This window comes from Ostrinia furnacalis, unplaced genomic scaffold, assembly GCF_004193835.3.
Source record: "Ostrinia furnacalis isolate ACB-3 unplaced genomic scaffold, ASM419383v2 OfSCF0694, whole genome shotgun sequence".
NCBI lineage: Eukaryota > Metazoa > Arthropoda > Insecta > Lepidoptera > Crambidae > Ostrinia > Ostrinia furnacalis.
This window is the reverse complement of record NW_021130933.1, coordinates 776,478-794,941: the sequence shown is the minus strand read 5'-3', so window position 1 is coordinate 794,941 and position 18,464 is coordinate 776,478. Positions and strand designations below refer to the sequence as shown.

The window sequence follows — 18,464 nt, the reverse complement described above, 5'->3', positions numbered from 1 at the left end:
CACGGCTCCACCTCACCTGCTGCCGCGGCTCATACTGCTCGGGGCGCGATTCGCATACAACATACCGCTCTTCCCTTGCCACTACCTGAGCCGACTGCACTCTTTGCTGCGCTCGCAGAACATGATCCACTCGCGAGGATGACACTCTCGTCCCGACGGACGTGTGGCGTCCCTGTGGACGATTCGCGTAATTTATTTGAAATGCAGCCGACGACCCCTATCCGCGATCTCGTAGATCGATACACTTTTGTATTATTCACGACACTATAAATTAATTACGGTGGGAACCGTAGCACACTTTTCATTCAAAAACACCTGTTCGACGAAGATATTTTCAGACAGTCTGGCCAACATTCCACGATGATACTGTTTACAATTTGCACACGATTTCTGTCTCCTGATAAATCCTTGATTGAATGAAAATATTTCACATTATTCTTCTTCTTCTTCTTCTTCTTTTAATGGCGATGAACTTGTGTTTTTCGCCACAGGGCACACTGTTCCGCCAGTAAATTGTTAAAATAATCTTGTGTTTATTCGTGAAATAAATACGACAACGCCAAAATTAAGAACTGTCAAACGATGAACCATAGACAAAAGCGTACGAGCGTGTTGTCGTCGTCCACACGCGCGAGAACACAATCGAGTGATGCGGATTGCGGGGTCGCTTCGCGGCGCGCCGACTGACAGCCGGTCATAGGATGTGGGGTTACGCATGGGGCGTGAGAAAATAAAGTGTGGGAAAGAGTGGGCGTCGCAGCGTAGTGAAACATTTGATATGTTGTAGTGAACCGAACACATATTTACGAACACACTGCGCCAGTAGCAGACATTTCGTTTGTGATTGTGTGCGTGATAAATACATCGAGTTCATGGAGCGAAAAGGTTGCGATGTGTGAGGAAGAGACTGACGATTGACCGGAGATCTCGTGGGAAACGACCTTTGTTATGTACACTGGTATATAAATTAGTATAAACAAAAAAATCTGTTCTGGAATTTAATTGCACGCGATGGGAGTCACTGGACTGTGGCGGTTGATCGAGCCGACAGGCAAGCCGGTGCCGGTTGAAACTTTGGAAAACAAAGTATTGGCAGTGGGTACGATTTTGCCTTGAATTTATAAATAAACATAGTTATTCCCATGGTAGTATCTATATTGGGACAATTATAATAAAGAAATTTATTTTCTGCAGATATTTCAATATGGTTGCATCAGATGGTGAAAGGCTACCAAGATGCCAAAGGAGCTCCACTTGCAAATGCCCATCTTATGGGTCTATTCCAGCGCCTTTGCAAACTGCTTTATTTCAGGATAAAGCCTGTCTTCGTATTTGATGGTGGTTTCCCAGACTTGAAGAGAGAAACAATAGTAAGATAACAATTTTTGACCTGGTTAAAAAATATTTTAATAAATTAATTTGTGTAACCTTACCTTTATTATTTTTGGTTGGGTATTTTAAAATATTTTTTTGGACTTAAAACCTCTTTTGTTTTTTTACTTTTATTACCATGCTGAAATAATATTTTTATTAAAGGTATCATTTAAATGTCTTGTTTTAGGCAAAAAGACAATATAACAAGGCAAAGTACAACTCTGAGTCGGAGAGAATAAAAAGAGAACTAGCGCTCTTGCTCAGTAAAAAGACTGCAATCAGTAGTCTTTTGGGCAAAGAGATATCTCCGAAGAAAGGGTCAAGCAGCAATACCGCTAACAATGATGATCTTTTCAAATTGCCTGCCTTACCAGAAAACAAAGAAGAAAGTGAATCAGAGTAAGTATGTCAGTAAAAATTACAAATTAGAGATTTTGTGCTATAAAAAATCATGCTTTAAAATTTAATTTAATTGCTAGCTTCTTTTTTTATTTTGATAGATTGTAGATCCTGGCCTAGAATTACATTCATTGGCCATAGTAGATAGGTACAGTAGTGTTGCAAGTATTTAAAAATCTTTTAGGTCAGAAGATGAAAGCTCCAGCTCCAGTTCCATCATTGATTTACATTCAGTAGATATAGAATCAAACACATTCAAGACTTTACCTGCAAAGGAGAAGTATGACTTGCTCATAGAATTGAAAGAAACAAGGAAAATGAATTCTTGGGGTAGACTTCATGAGTTGCCAAAGAATAGTGATAACTTCTCAGACTTCCAAGTAAGTATTTTCTTCTTAAATTTAAAAAAATACCATTAATGAACATTTTATAAGTAAACCAGAAAATTTATTCAGATGCAGAGGCTCCTAAAAAGGCGTAAAGTTCAAGAATGTTTAGAGGAAACAGAAAAGGAAATGGGTGATGGTGGTATGTCTTTAAACGAGTTAGAGTCTCTTCTTAATGAAGAAGGCATAGACACAAAAATAGAAGAATTACCCACAAGGCGTATTGCGTCTAATGTTAACACAAGATTTTTGCTCATAAACAACGTAAAGCAGGCTTTACTTGACGCAAAAAAGAGACAAGAAAACAAGAACAATCCAGGACCCAGTGCAGCTAAAGAAGAAACAATAACAATAGAAGAGAAGCCACCTGTTGAAGATGATTCAGAAGAAGATTTAGAAAAAGCTATAAAAATGTCACTTGAGTGTGGAAATGACGACAAAAATAATCCAGGACCAATTACTACTAAAAAAGAAAGTATTATAATAGACAAGAACCCATCCGTAAAAGATGAATTAGAAGAAGACCTAGAAAAAGCTATAAAAATGTCACTAGAGTGTGCAGATGATCAAAATACAAGCAATTATACTTCTAAAACAGATGATTCCTGGACTTCAGTATTGTCTGATAACGATTATTCACAGACCGACTCTGAAGAAGAAGATGGAATGGAACAACCAGATATGTCCTCGGCTAAGGCTTACATAATGCAATACAGCGATTTCACGAATAAAGCAATAGACGAAATCATAACAGTAAAAAAGAAAACTAAAAAGCCTAAAACTATGGGTGTTGATAAAATCTTGGAAGAAATCAACAATGAAAAATCTATCATTGTTGACAATGTAGATGTATCGTCAGATGACAGTGGTTCAGTTGAAATAACTTCTGATAAAGTTAGTGATAAAGACGTAGAGCTAAGCTATAAAGAACTAGAAAACAAAGAAACTGATGTAGACTTAACCCAGGCATCGGTTGTATTTGTTGAAAACCCGTTGCAAGATATCATAACACTTGATACTAGTGCAGAAGATAATGCCTTAGACGCGGAAAATGTAGTTAAAGATAGCGGAAAAAACCACTGTGACAAAATTAATTTAGATAAACTTGGCACAATCAATACGGCTAATAAACAATTAAGTATTCCTATTGGAATTGAATCAGAATCTAGCGACGAGGAATTTGAGGATGTCCCTGAAATCGAAAGCAAATCAACGAAACCTGGTATAGAACTTACGCTGAACATGGAACAAACATGTGAAGATGACGATATATTTGCAGATGTTTTCACTGATAAGAAGAGCAGCAGTAATATTGTTGATATTGATCACGTTCTACCACCTATCAAAAATAATATCGATAAAGTTGAAAGCGTAGTTAATCCAATTAAGTCGGATTTTGACAAATCTCGGAAAAGCTCTTCTAAAGAAGACGCTATAGGTTTTTTATCAACAAATGTTATACGAACGACTGAAAAAGAGAAAAGTATTCAAAGAAGTAATGAAGATCATACTACAAGTCAGAGTAAAGATAGCCCATTATTATCTAATACAGTCCCTGAAAGTACTAGTGAGAAAACTACGTCAAGTGATATTCATGACAATAAATCTCCTAAATTTGTAGCTGAAGGAGTTACAAAGGCTAACACTACGAAGGTCGATGCTCCACCACCTAAAGAAATATCCATAGAAAAATTAAATGAGATGGCTAAGGAAGTGGCAAATGAACAACAACAACTGGAGCAAGAAAAGGGGCGGCTTGATCGTGTGGGTCGGAACATTACCGAACAAATGACTAAAGAGGCTCAAGAACTGCTACAAATATTCGGGATCCCCTACATAGTTGCTCCGATGGAGGCCGAGGCGCAATGCGCTTTTCTCGAGAGCATTAAGTTAACTGATGGGACCATCACAGATGACAGCGATATCTGGCTCTTCGGCGGAAAGACAGTTTACAAAAATTTCTTCAATCAGAAAAAGCTTGTGTTGCAGTTCTTATCAGAAAGGATCGAAAAATCCTACAGTAAGTTTAATATCCCTAATGGTCTTTCGTAGCCATACATACACCTATGGTATCTTGTTACTCTTCAACTATATTCTTTTTCAGACTTAACCAGAGAGCAGTTGATTTTGCTAGCATTACTAGTAGGCAGCGATTACACAACTGGCATTGATGGAGTGGGCCCTGTTACAGCGTTAGAGATCTTGGCGTCATTCCCCTTCAACAGAAAACAATTTTTAAATGAAACATCTAAGCAAGAAAAATATCAGCAAGTTGTTACTGGGCTGCAGGAGTTTAAGAATTGGGTGCGAGCTGGCAAAAGAACTGATAATACCAGCCTTAAAAAGAAACTGAGAAATATATCTTTGAATGACGATTTCCCTAGTGTTAGGGTAAGTTTCGACATAATGTTATGGGTATAATTAGAAAGCGAGGCTGTCGTATTTTACGTCTCCCTCATGCATTTATGGCAAGCTACTGTGCATGTTCTGTTTTGGCATCCGCCTGTAATCTCCATAGTGTATCTCAGTATATGTAATTTGAATGATAAATGTTTATTGCAGGTAGTACAAGCTTATTTCGATCCAAATGTTGAGAAGAGCGAGGACAAATTTACATGGGGCGAATTAGACATAACAATATTACGGGATTACACAAAAGCGAAGTTTGGATGGTCACAAAATAAGGTAGATGAAATATTAAAACCGGTCTTGAAAAGGCAAATGGAAAGAAAAAGTCAGAAGACAGTGCGTGATTACTTTAAAAGAACTGTAGAGTTCCAATCTTTGGAGCACCAAATGAGTAAGAGGGTAAAGGCGGCAGTTGAAAAAATGGACCCCCAGAAACCGGTGGGTGAACTGCTCCCGGTTGATGAAGAACAGCCCTCGACTAGTTCAAAGCCTACTAGAAAAAGAAAAACCAATACAGAAAAGGGAACTGCTAAAGCGAAACCCATCCCCACCGGCCCTGGACCTGTAAAAAGAAATAAAAAAGATTCCGAATGCAAAGACCTTAATGTTAGAGTTGTGGCACATGTAGACGAGGCAACTCCTGGAATAGACATAATAATTCCGAAAACGGACAGATATCAAGAAATCATTCCGCAACGAGAAAAAGACAAGGAGAGTCTGTTACAAAACAGAATGAAAGCCATCGAAATATTCAGAAAAACTAATATAGACCGTAAAAGAAAGGCTTTCAAGAAGAAACCACTTTTACCCAAGGAAAAGGCTGATCTGTCTGAAAGCAGTGATGGAGATTAATTTATTTTTACACGTGTTTTCCTTCACTAACGTATGTTACAAAGTTGAAAATAAAATACAATTATAAAATAGTACATTTATTGTTTACATACATTCAACTGTTTTAATCAAGCATAATTACTTTTAAAACATTTTAATATCTCATGAAAATAATGTATGATATGGACACACAGTAATATTAAATAAAACAACTAAATAAAATTAAAATTACTTAACGTGGTTTATCAAATAGGTGTGCAACGAACATTGTCTTATGTGGTGTGTGGTTAGTAGTTACATCCAATATTTTATACATTAAACAAGAGACCAGAATAACAGACACAAATGGAAGTCCTGCCTGATATGAAACTAATATTAAATAGAATTCGAATCTTCCGAGTCATCAATAAACATCAACCTGCTTCTGGACAAGTTTTCCCAATTGACCTTAACTACAATTACATTTCAAAGTGGTTTATAAACCACTTATACTTATCTATCAGAAAGGAAAGGTTAATTTATAGTTTACCATGTCATTATAAATAAATAGATTCGTTATAAGTAGGTATATTCACTGGTTATTAAAAATCATCCATAAAGCCCAAAATGGCGTTTTAACTATACGCATAACGCGTTAATGAAAAAATATAATTTTCTACATAAATGCATATAGTGTACTCGTGTCCTTCATTTCGTGATTCGCGTATATCGCGCGCTCCTTGAAATGCCACGAAAATCATTCGCGCGTGTAAAATGTACAATCGATACATATTCAATAAGCGATCGCAACAGAAAATCTCGTATATTCGAATACTACCTTAACAAATACTATACACATTAATTTGATTTAAAAGGTGTAAAGAACTATAATAATAATGTAATCTACAAAAAAATTAATTCATACCTTCCCGTAATACTTCGACAATAGTTCCATTTGTGTCGATAATGTTACTCAATCCCCTTTCTTTAAGTACTATTGCATACCAGTGGAAATTTTTGATCACCCTTACCACCTAATCAATAAGCAAAAATAAATTTGATTGCCATTTCATTCTTTTAAACTTATTTACAGCTAACGACTAACAAGTAAATATACGAAAACTGAACGTTAACTAAAAATACCTCACGTGACTATCGACTTATTTTGGATATACGTAAATAAAAATTTATACAGTTAATCACATTGTGTACAGTAGTCTCTCACATAAAGGTCCTCGCTCATCCGACTCTGAGCCCTGTAGGCACAAGCAGCGACGTAGACTATTGAAAATTTTTCTCTAAATTCTGCGTACTTTATTTCATTGAAAGATTTTCGATAAAATCTTTCGTCCGTTGCATGTTAAGTCCGACCAGTCAAGTGGTCGTCGACCTTTATTTATTATTCCTTTATTCTGCCATCGCCCTTTCCTAAGGACGGTGCTACTAGGGCACTCGTAGCATAACCTTTCGTGATTCGGTTCAAAAGCCTACATTTCAGTACGACCGACTAATTCAATGCCCTTGCGGAATTAAAACATTATTTACAAGAAACAATGCTGTAACCAAGAGATCACTTGTTTTAAAAATACCTTCAAGAATTCTTGAAGATTGTTTAATTACCCATTATTTTCTAAGTTCTATAAATCTAATTATTTGATGATGAATGGCTTATTATTGTCTAATTTGAACTAAGAGAGAAAGAGTTGGTGGTGCTTATTATGAAATGACGCTCAAAACTGTATTCATTCTTAGCTTAGAACTCATTCTACACCTAAGCTCACTGATGAAGATGTTGGTTTCTCTATTCCGACTATCGCGAATTTCGTTAGCGACAATGCAAGTCCCCCGAAATTAATCCTTGCTTATAAAATTATGCAAATTATAAATTGATACAAAATTATAATAATGTATTAAAAAACCCTAACTAAATTATAAATGTAGTAAACTAATAGTCGTAAAAGTTATGCGGGATTCAGAAGGCATAATATGTTGTAGAAAAATAGTAAGTAGTCGAGAAGGAAGTTGTAGTTCAGTTTTCAGTAGTGAATCACGCAGTTGGGTTAAATTAGTCGGTCATACCTCACTGGCTTACCAACCACTATTACCCAGTGGTGTAAAGTATCAGTATACTGCCGATCTATTAACCGTTCCAACAGCCAGCCAGCACACGGCTTTAAAGCCGATATCAGAGGACATCTTAATGCAGTCAAACTTGACAGTTACTTGACGTTCCTGGTACTGTGGTCAGGATAGCCCTTTGAACAAATGCCTTGATCTCTTTCCTTTTAGGAGACTACAAGGGCAAATAAGTTCAATGATTGTCAAATTCAGGATGTAAGGGATAGGTTTGAAAAATTGTACAGCGAATTCGCTCTGCACTGAAGTTTGAAAAAATGGGAAGTCTATATTCAGTGCTTTTCATCCCAGAATAGTAACTGATTATTATTTTTCTGTCAAAATCCATCCCGTACATCATGTAATTTTAAATTTGAATTGTAATTAAAATACAATTTAAACGTACAAAAGACTGTCACAAGCAGTGCAAGTTTATTTTCAGGCATGTAACTTTAAAATAAATGAGACGTTTCGACAATAACCCCTCACTAAATCGAGCTCTCGCTTACATAAAGCCGACCTTTCGCGTCACTACCGCTGCACCAACGCACCGCTCAATGACCACACGGTCCACAGACTAAATATGGCTCCATCTAATAATCACGCTGGCAATTCGACAGTGATTTGAGCAAGAAAACGGCAATTGTCTCTGGTTTGTGGTTTACGATCGTAATAATAAATGTATAATAATGAAATAAATAGTTTTTTAATATCTGTGTATTCCAGTTTGGATGCCCCACACTAATATTACGGTAAAATCACGTAGCCACCCTAGTGGTCATACCTACAAGTGTTTGACCATAGACAATAATTTCACAATGTCAAAAAACGACCAGAGACAAAACAAACCGCGCCGTATAACGGTCAAATCGCTGTCAAACGCCGCGTTCGGAGCTGAGCAGCCTCAGACTCGTGTCGCCTACAACCTAACCTTAATCCACCTTGACCACGCTGTATATCTTCCTCACAAACCAGAAGCAGGCCATGAACCCGATGGTGCCGGTGAGAAGGAAGAATAAGAATACCATGATGAAGGTGTACCCGAAGTATAGGAAAGTGGAGGCCGCGTCTTCGATGTTGAGTTTTGTGAAGAAGTAGTGGCAGCAGTAGACGAAGAGATAGCCGGCCGTGGAGCCCGAGCTGAGGAAGGCGCGCCACCACCAGTGGTAGTCCTCGGCGCACAGGTGGAAGTAGCACAGCAGTATGGTGGTCTCCGAGCACGTGATCACCAGGATCACGAACACGAGGAACAGGAAACCGAACATGTAGTACATCTGGAAGGGACAATGTGTGGATTAAAATCTGTCAGACGCGTCAGTGCCTCTTGATCAGCGATTATAAAGATTCCTTTTATGATCTTACAAGTGGCTTTCCCAATAAGAAACATGTAACCTTATTCACGTCACAAAACTTCAACGACAACAAATCGCTGAATGCGATCCTATTTAGTAATCGTTCTATCGAAATGACCCTACGGATTTAGAACTGTTTTTCAATGGGACGACGTAACAAAACGTCAATGACAACTAATCGCTGAGTTGCGATCCTATCGAGTAATCGTTCTATCAAAATGACCCTTGTGAATACGGATTTAGAACTGTTTTTTAATGAACGTCAGCGAGATCTTGACTGTCAAAATACGTGAATTAGGCCACTGGGCATTTAGTCACCACTGTAAGACATCTAATTTTATTAGCCACTGGATGGGGAGGCATAAGATTATTAGCAGCGTCAATCTTAACATTAGGACAATATTAGGGCAAATGAAAAAAATTGCGGGCATCATGATTTGATAGCACCATGTAATCTACTATAATCTTTTCACCTGCTTTGGTTTCATGAATAAAATCCTGAACTACATTTCCTATTTGTCATAAAATCATCAAAGAAAAAAAGTAACTTCAAATTGGCCACGTGAGCGCTTTTGATCTATCTGTAAGCTTCGTCGTTTCAGCCGATAGACGTCCACTGCTGGACAAAAGGCCTCCGCCAAGGATTTCTATGAAGACCGATCCTGCGCCGCTCGCATCCAGGCACCTCCCGCGACCTTCATATCGTCGGTCCACCTAGTGGGAGGCCTGCCCACGCTACGTCTTCCTTACTTGCATTTAGCTGTAAGCTTACTTGCTTTGAAATTAAATAAATAAAGGACGATCTAGCGTCATATGACTCTAAAATCTCCATTATAGATGAGCCACGCTGAACTGTCCCACCAAACTCAATGACAGAGGGGCGCTACCATCGTTCAACTATATGGTTTCCAACATGGCAAAAATCGGAACCAGCGATCCGGTATTGACGGTGGCGCCCCACTGTCAATGTCATGCATAGGACAGTTCAGTATTTTGGAACTATACATTGTGTTAGGTAAATGGGTATATGAGCCGACACTAGCCCATGTTAACATGGTCATATAAATGGTATGGTGAAGTCAGAAAATTGATATCTTCATTTTAATTATTTTAATTTTCACACAAATCGGATTTTATAAAAATTTATTTTATATGAAAATTTAAAAAAATAAAAGGATGATATCAAATTCTGACTTCACCATACTATTTATATGCCCATGTTAACATGGGCTAGTGCCGGCTCATATACCCATTTACCTAACACACTGTATATCCCACCTGGCTAGACCACAGCGAGTTGAGGATGAAGAACAGCTGGATGAAGATGCACCCGAAGGGCAGCACGCCGCCCATGACCACGCCGGGCACGGGCTGTGTGTACAGGGACTGTTCCGGGATCTGACGCGGGATCTGATTCGTGCGCACCGGGTGGTCCAGGATCTAGGGAGCAACAGGCGAAACATTTTTTTTTAGTTAAAAATCTTGAAAATTTCACACAGCGCTAGCTAGCCCCAAAGTAAGCAACTTATATGATTGTGTTTTAGGTGCTAGCTTAACGGATATGCTACTTATATACTTTTAAAATACATACATATTATACATAGTAACACCACTAACACCCAGACCCGTTACAGAAATTAAAATTCATCACTTAAATTTCTGCCCAGCCGGGAATCGAACCCGGGATCTCTCGGCATAGTAGTCCGTTCTGAACCACTACACCATAATGGCATACAATAATAAATATATAAATGTGCTTGGAGGGTTAACACAGCCCCATCTAGTTTCAAATAATTCCCCGGTGGTAAGGATATACAGGGTGTCCCAGAATGGGTGAATCAAACTGATAGGGGAGGTAGCTCTACTAATGTACTATACCTAAAAACATTAAACAAACTTTTGAAAATAATTACTATATTTCGATTTTGAGCACTTTATTTAAAAAAAAATCAGAACTCAATTTTTTTTTTCATATTTTTTATGGATAGTACATTAGAGTACATTAGTAGAGCTACCTCCCCTATCAGTTTGATTCACCCATTCTGGGACACCCTGTATAGGGAAGTAATATGAGTATGATGAATAAATAAATGTCCTTGGAAATTTTACAGCGCCATCTAGTTCCCAAAAAACATTAAATGCTTGGACGCTTCCCTGTACTGCATGGTCGTCCTAAAAAGGTGGTTGTAAAATACATAATATCTATCAGAAGGTGGCAGTATTAAAAAAGCTGGTTGTGCTTTGTAGCACTCTGGTAGCCTCCGTAACGGAATGCCATAAGTTAAAAATGATAAATAAATGCTTAGTATTAGGCTTAGTCATTTGGATAATCAATTGAAATGCCGAAGTCATCAAAAGATACTAATCAGTGGCCTTAGTCATCCAAGCAGATAATTATCTGGGTTATCAAAGAATTTGAAGTTATGCAATATTAAATTAGGTGCAATCTAAACATGAAAAAGCAACCTTTTATTCGACACCCATGAAACATAATTAGAAGAATCTCAACATTGAATCGTGACGTCTATTTTATCGAAGCCACTTTTGGCTTTTAGCCGAGCTATGATGCGCGCCATGATAAATTAATGATTAAAAATCATGATAATGACAAATGTACGGGCTTATTGCATAGAATCGATAAAATGGCGCGATAAAAGCTTATCGCGGTGCGCATCCTAGGCCTTCACAGTTGGTCTGTTTCGTAAAAAACTGAGGCTAATCCACATTTTCCTTTTAAAGATGCCCATTAGGTTTCCTGGAATTAGATATATGGATCCTTGTCCCCTTAATCATGATTAGAATCATAATCAGAACCAAACTCACCCTCTTCCTAAATCCGAAGCTTTGTGCGCTTATCATGATTAGAATCATATACAGAAATAGAACTGCATTCATAAATTTCCAAAAATTTGCTTGTCACACCTGGGAATCGAACCAACTAAAATCTGTAAAAAATTACACCCTGTATTTTTAAAAAACTCTAACAAACTTGATAAATCAAATGAAAGGAAAACCATGAAATCTTTCTTTGAATGCAGTTCTCTTTCTTTTCAAAAATAAAGTAATGTTTTCTTCCAGTAAAAATTTATCTCTACAGTATTAAGAGTACAGTAGAACGCTGATTATCCGAACGCCGATTAACCGAATCGCCAATTATCCGAATCGGTCCTAAGCGTTAATATAAAAAAATAAAAACAATTTTTTTTTTTGTTGGAATTAGGATAAATTTCAACTGAGCGATTTTGTAGCAGTTCTACAATAACGCCAAGTAGAAATTGTCTGTTTGTTAAACTAATTAAAGTGTATTTTATGTGTGACAGTTGGTTTTTCGCTATTATCAGTCTATGTCCGATTATCCGAATTTTCGATTATCCGAATCGACCCCGGTCCCAATTAATTCGGATAATCGGCGTTCTACTGTACTTTCAAAATTACACCTGTATTTTTATTATATCGATCGTTAGGGTTAAGTATAAGGATGAAATCTCTCTAACAAACTTGATAAATCAAATGAAAGGAAAACCATGAAATCTTTCTTTGAATGCAGTTCTCTTTCTTTTCAAAAATAAAGTAATGTTTTCTTCCAGTAAAAATTTCTCTCTACAGTATTAAGAGTACTTTCAAAATTACACCTTGTATTTTTATTATATCGATAGTTACGGTTAAGTATAAGGATGAAATCTCTCTAACAAACTTGATAAATCAAATGAAAGGAAAACCATGAAATATATCTTTGAATGCAGTTCTCTTTCTTTTCAAAAATAAAGGAATGTTTTCTTCCAGCAAAAATTTCTATCTACAGTATTAAGAGTACTTTCCCTCCAGGTGGCATTACAAAATTCCACCCTGTAGAATCAAACTCACCCTCTTCCTAAATCCGAAGTAAGCGCCGATGAAGGTTAGCGGCACGGACACGCCAAACCACAGCGCCAGCAACGCTACCAGCGTCGAGAACGGGATAGCCGCTGACGAGCCCTTACCCCACAGCACCAGGTTCATTATGAAGAACAGCGAGAATACCACGCTGCGAATAAGATTAGACGTATTTTAAAACTTCAAACTGTTGATATACTAATTTACTAGCTTTCCGCCCGCGGCTTCGCCCGCGTGGAATTTTGTCTGTCACAGAAAAACTTTATCGCGCGCGTCCCTGTTTCAAAAACCGGGATAAAAACTATCCTATGTTCTTTCCCGGGACTCAAACTATCTCTATGCCAAATTTCATCAAAATCGGTTGCGAGGTTTAAGCGGGAAAGCGTAACAGACAGACAGACAGACAGAGTTACTTTCGCATTTATAATATTAGTTGGGATTAGTCAATGCAATCAAAATTACAAAAGTTAAAGAAAAGATTGTCAACCAATAGCTTGAAGTGCCTATACTTCTGCTGTATTTAATTAAATAGATTCGCTGTATGCTGCAGTCTTTCCTGAACACTATAATCCGGGCCTTTTCAAGGCGAGAGTGAATAGGTACTTACAGGGCAGATATGTACCATCATAGACTTACTCACTTAACAGTACTTAACACCAGGTGCGATTGCGATGAATTACCTGCCTTGTTTTGCATTTTTTTTAAATTAATTCCGAATTTTCAAACGCAGGAACCTTCCTGCGTTTGAAAATTAGGCCGACGTCACTAGTAACGCACCCCGGGCACACCATCGACGTCAGCAAGATATTGCTCTTCCAGTGGCGGCATCAGCGCCCCTGGGTTGGCCGGGGATAGGAAGCCGAGGCAGCGAAGGCTGACGTCACTCACCCCGGGCACACCATCGACGTCAGCAGGATGTTGCTCTTCCAGTGGCGGCATCAGCGCCCCCGGTTGGCCGGGGACAGGAAGCCGAGGCAGCGAAGGCTGACGTCACTCACCCCGGGCACACCATCGACGTCAGCGAGATGTTGCTCTTCCAGCGGCGGCCGCCGAAGCTCTTGTAGATGCGTGCGCTGACGTAGCCCGCGGCGGCGCCCAGCAGCACCCACGCTACCAGAGCGCACGTCATCAGCGCCCCCCGGTTGGCCGGGGACAGGAAGCCGAGGCACGCGAAAGCTAACGTCACTAGCGTCATGCCGAACACCTGGGAACGTGATTGTTGTTAAATAACAATTTTTCTTTTTTAATTGGACTTTAAAAAACTCAGTAGAACCACTAACTTGAAGAGATACAATGTGAAAAATAATGATTATGGATCTAGTCAATGGTTCATTTGTAAGGTATTTTTCTGTAAGGTCATAAGATTTATCCCATCAAAAACAATACTTGTCAAAAAAACCAAGTCTCGCAACTCAGTTGTTCTATGGTAAAAAGTTGTGAGATCCATGTAATACCAAGTCCAGGCCAGGAAATCTTTAACGTTTTACATAAATATATCGACTTGGCCATCGCACTAAATAATTCAATTTACACGTGTTTTCATGCGATGGCCAAGTCAATATATTTATGTAAAACGTTAAAGATTTCCTGGCCTGGACTTGGTATTACATGGATCTCACAACTTTTTACCGTAGAACAACTGAGTTGCGAGACTTGGTTTTTTTGACAAGTATTGTTTTTGATGGGATCTCATTTCTTTTTGTATTTTGTAGACAGCAGTTATGTATCTAGAAAACTGGACCGAAATTGAAAAATTTTACTCGACTTGGCGGTTGCACTTCCGTGCCCCCAAATCTCATTTCTTTTTGTATTTTGTAGACAGCAGTTATGTATCTAGACAACTGGACCGAAATTGAAAAATTTTACTCGACTTGGCGGTTGCACTACCGTGCCCCCAAATATTTTAGTTTTTCCTTGATTCATACACCAAACACTACTTATATTCCAAATTTGAAGCTTCTAGGTCTGCTAGAAGTGCCTTAGAATTTTGATGATCGGTGAGTCAGTCAGTGAGTCAGTGAGTGACAAAATTAAGTAACTTTGACCCGTTATAATTCCTAAACTACTGGTTCAAATTGAATGAAATTTTAAATATACCGTGTCTTTACAATGCCTGCATAGCTAATGAAAATTCAGCCTTCTAGTTTTATCCACAACGAAGTTACAGGCAGTCGAAAATGGCCTGAATTGCTTTGAGAAAAGGATGGTACGGCCGTGCCGCTTTTTTGCTCGACTTGGTGGGGGCACTGCCGTGCCCCCAGATTTTCTTCACCAGAAATCCTGATCTCCTTTATCCTGGGTATTTTTATTAAAACCATAATACACAGTTTAGAAGTCTCTACTATGGTAACCTGCACTTGCGCATAAAAAAAACACTACCCACGACAAGATTTAGCCACGCGCTAGTTCCGCAATGTTAAATCCGGTCAGCAGATAGATGGTCTTTTGAAATACGCGAAAATTATTTGATTTCATTCTTTTTGTAAGCTTATTAGCTTTTTATCTCTTGTCGAAAATACTAATTTTCATCACAAAACTGGAAAGATATTTTGTAAATTCTGCTTGCTGTTTATAAACTCGCCAGAGCAATTTTGTTTGTCAACATTGAGTGAGAACGCGTGGTTTAAGACGCGAGATGATTGCAAAGTCCTTGAAGTACACAAATACATGTTGGGAAGGTCATAAACAAAATTATTTCAATAGTTTTTGTCACTCGACATTTAACATTCTCAATGCATTATGATGTTTTTCAGGTTACATGTACTGTACACAGAGTCTATGAATTTGCAAATGAATAAATCTATAAACATCAAAATTAATTATAAATATTTAAAGTTTGAATTTGTCTTTCAATGACGAGAAGATTTACGACTACGAAAAATATTCACACACTTCTGATCCTGGGAAAATACATTGTTCTCAAGAGATATGCGATTATCACAGGTGATAGTATATTCTACTAATTATTTCAATACTTAAGTACAATGATGTTACCTGTGAACCAGAACCAAGGAACACAGCAAGCAGCATTCCTCGTCGAGGTGGTCTGAACACATCACCATGTACCAATTTCCAACCGAATTCCTCCTAGAAACCAACATAAATACACTTTACAATAATGCATAATTACAAACGACATTTAAGTAATTTCCTCTAAATTAAAACAATTTAGTATAAGTATCTCAAAATAAAGTATTTAATACCTGGGCATCTTCTCCACATTCCATTTGGTTGTATCTAGCTATATCTTTATGCAACGTCCTTAGCAGTATCATGGCAACCATTCCACTCAGGAACAGTACAATTACAAGAGAGTTTAGAATGGAGAACCACTGTATGTTAGTCTGTGGCATAGACTCCAGAATATAGTCCCATCTGGACGACCATTTGATGGTGTTGTTCTTGATAAACGACACACGGTACGTGTACACAACATTAAAGGTGTCGTCTCCAGTGAAGGACTTCGGTATCTCAAGTGGGTTGTTGTGGACCGAACAGTCTAGGTTGTCTTTCTTTGGATGGTTAATGCTGGCAGGTTTAATCTGAAAGAAAAAAGTTTATTTATCAACATATCCTGTGGTTTGCTCATGATGCTAGTTATACATTTTTACTATTAGCAAAATCTTTCTAGATTTTTACAGCAGTTAAAAAATCAAGACTAACTTGAATAACTTTAAAAAGATCTGTAAGTATTACCTTAGCTGAGATTATTCGTCCCCCATTATCCCCAAACCCAACAGCCCAGTCCTCATCTCCGCCACTGTGATATGTGATCTCTAGGTCTACATGATTAAATAGATAATATGCACCGACTTCTTGGCCTGGAGGTACGGTCACTATTGGTGAGCAAAAGTCCTAAAAAAACAACATGATTGATTGAATGTTTTAACTATAACCATAATTTTATTAGCTGTTATCTTACATTTTAACCATAAAGTTTAATCTAGTCATAATTAATACTAAAAAATTTTTGTAACTTATCATCATTATTTCCTTTTACATATTGGTGATAAACTCAAATAGAAATTAGATAACATTTTTCCTGTAATTAAATCTATGGAAACGTGGTAGTTTAATTCAATTTAGTTTAAATGTCATGGCAGGAAACAAAATCAAATTGGTCAGAAGGTAGGAGATTATATTTATACATCACTAAAGACAATTTATCCAATAAGAATCACACGTACTGTTTGAAGTCTACTGAGGAAAAATTACTTACAGCATCACGTCGAACTTGACAACCCATTGGGAATCCAGTACTACAGTAAGTCTTGCCTCCTTCATTCACAAGGTAGCACCATGTGACCGGCATGTTGTCCAGGATCCAGTGGTGTTGGTAGTACAGAGCCATGCCCATTTTCAATAGATTCAGCTTCTTGACATCTTCTGTGTTGGATGCTTTGTATTCCCTCGAACATACCGCCTTGCAGTTAGTATTCTCCAGGAAATTTATCTTATAAGGACTCGGACGAATACGTTCCCCGAAAACCACTTGGCCGAGATTCTCGACTGGCGACTGCGTCTCATCAGAAAGACAGAAATCGAAGTGGTGGTATTCGAAGGGTATAACTGATTCTTCTGTGTTCAGTCTGTTTACGTAAAGAGGAATTTCATTCTGCAACAATTATGTATGTTTTAATGTTAGTTTGTAGAATTCATAATTTCATTGTGTGAGGCAATCATTTTTTCATATAAAACGAATGAGTTTTAATACATAGCGCATTACACATTAACATGCTAATAGGAAATTAGTTACAACACAGTGAAATATTGCCTTATCTATAGAGTGCTTTTAATTAATGATCATGCACTTGCCGAGGCATGGTATGCTTTGTAATAATAGGAAAACATAATGTACACGTCAGTCTCACCTTGCAGGACTTCCCATTGTCTTCTCCGGCTTTACAGTAGTTCACAGGAGCTAGGCCCGGCAAATAAAATGCTGTAATAGGCGTCAACAGAAATAATGCGCATACCGCATACGAGAGGGACATGATGTTACGAATCATTTCCGTCATGTTAAACAAGCCAATACTATCATAAGTCGCAAGCGCAAGTTATTGAATTCCTCATAATCGAGTAATAAAGAGAGAGTTAACAATAAGTAGGGAGTTTATTTGGATTTTCACAATTTATTCCCAGCTTTCGTACACACAAATGTCTGCAAATGTCAGAACGTCACCACACACACTGACTGGTAGTGATGTGTCACTCACTGTATCAAGCTTATGTAATTGAACATTCAATTACAAATGGTGGAGCTAGTACTACAGCTGGTTCTCTAAAAAAATTCCTCTGTTCTATACCAATACATACCTATAATTCTATATTAAATTCTAATTAAAATCGAATATAAAACTCAAAACAATATTTTAAAATGAAGTTGCAAGACTAAAAATAATTACTTTTTAAATTGGAACCAAAGAGTAAAATATTATTGTCTGATGTTACATAAAAAAACGAACTTACGAAAACTATCAGTCTAATATGCCAAGGTTCTAAGTTAAAAAAAAAATACAAAAAAGTGCCTTAAATTGTTTGGTCGCCGAAGGAAAATAAATACACTTTACTTCTATATTTTAACTGACAATCATTTCATTAGTACGTAAATAAATATAGTTCCCTTAAGTATATCAGTAATAACTGTCTAATCAAAACAATACTTTATTTGTTTTATGATCTTTAAATAAGTACACAAATCACCTCATTATTGTGTTGTTAGCTAAAAATATTTATTATTAGGCAC

At 37.6% G+C, this 18,464-nt stretch overlaps 2 protein-coding genes across 4 annotated transcripts; one reads left to right on the top strand and one right to left on the bottom strand.

Moving 5' to 3' along the window:
• The first annotated feature begins 15 nt into the window (after window positions 1-15).
• mus201 (rad2 superfamily protein mus201) lies at window positions 16-5,799 on the top strand. 3 transcript variants are annotated; one of them, XM_028323785.1, is made up of 7 exons: window positions 16-1,099; window positions 1,195-1,370; window positions 1,562-1,773; window positions 1,958-2,153; window positions 2,229-4,179; window positions 4,264-4,550; window positions 4,722-5,799. In XM_028323785.1, the coding sequence occupies exons 1-7, from the start codon at window positions 1,012-1,014 to the stop codon at window positions 5,418-5,420; spliced, it is 3,609 nt and encodes a 1,202-aa protein (XP_028179586.1). In that variant the 5' UTR covers window positions 16-1,011; the 3' UTR covers window positions 5,421-5,799. The 3 variants fall into 3 exon arrangements, with proteins under 3 accessions (XP_028179586.1, XP_028179587.1, XP_028179588.1); XM_028323786.1 differs by having other exon boundaries at window positions 16-1,095; window positions 4,722-5,607; XM_028323787.1 differs by lacking the exons at window positions 16-1,099; window positions 1,195-1,370; window positions 1,562-1,773 and having other exon boundaries at window positions 2,020-2,153; window positions 2,216-4,179; window positions 4,722-5,607.
• A 1,342-nt stretch (window positions 5,800-7,141) lies between these two features.
• Window positions 7,142-17,912, bottom strand: LOC114366802 (transmembrane 9 superfamily protein member 2). The gene is made up of 9 exons (XM_028323788.1): window positions 17,590-17,912; window positions 16,938-17,333; window positions 16,415-16,573; window positions 15,922-16,260; window positions 15,713-15,805; window positions 13,717-13,922; window positions 12,710-12,869; window positions 10,124-10,285; window positions 7,142-8,767 (listed from the first exon to the last, which is right to left on the bottom strand). Exons 1-9 carry the CDS (start codon window positions 17,734-17,736, stop codon window positions 8,426-8,428), a joined length of 2,004 nt encoding a protein of 667 aa, XP_028179589.1. The 5' UTR covers window positions 17,737-17,912; the 3' UTR covers window positions 7,142-8,425.
• Between the last annotated feature and the right edge of the window lie 552 nt (window positions 17,913-18,464).

Coding starts and splice junctions, on each gene's coding strand:
- mus201 (XM_028323785.1), top strand. CDS start 1,012: ATGGGAGTCACTGGACTGTGGCGGTTGATCGAGCCGACAGGCAAGCCG. Junction 1,774..1,957: donor AAAGAAGAAAGTGAATCAGA/GTAAGTATGTCA, acceptor AAAATCTTTTAG/GTCAGAAGATGAAAGCTCCA. Junction 4,180..4,263: donor AAGGATCGAAAAATCCTACA/GTAAGTTTAATA, acceptor ATTCTTTTTCAG/ACTTAACCAGAGAGCAGTTG.
- LOC114366802 (XM_028323788.1), bottom strand. CDS start 17,736: ATGACGGAAATGATTCGTAACATCATGTCCCTCTCGTATGCGGTATGC. Junction 15,806..15,921: donor AATGTGGAGAAGATGCCCAG/GTATTAAATACT, acceptor GTTGGTTTCTAG/GAGGAATTCGGTTGGAAATT. Junction 12,870..13,716: donor ACGTCGATGGTGTGCCCGGG/GTGAGTGACGTC, acceptor TCTTATTCGCAG/CGTGGTATTCTCGCTGTTCT.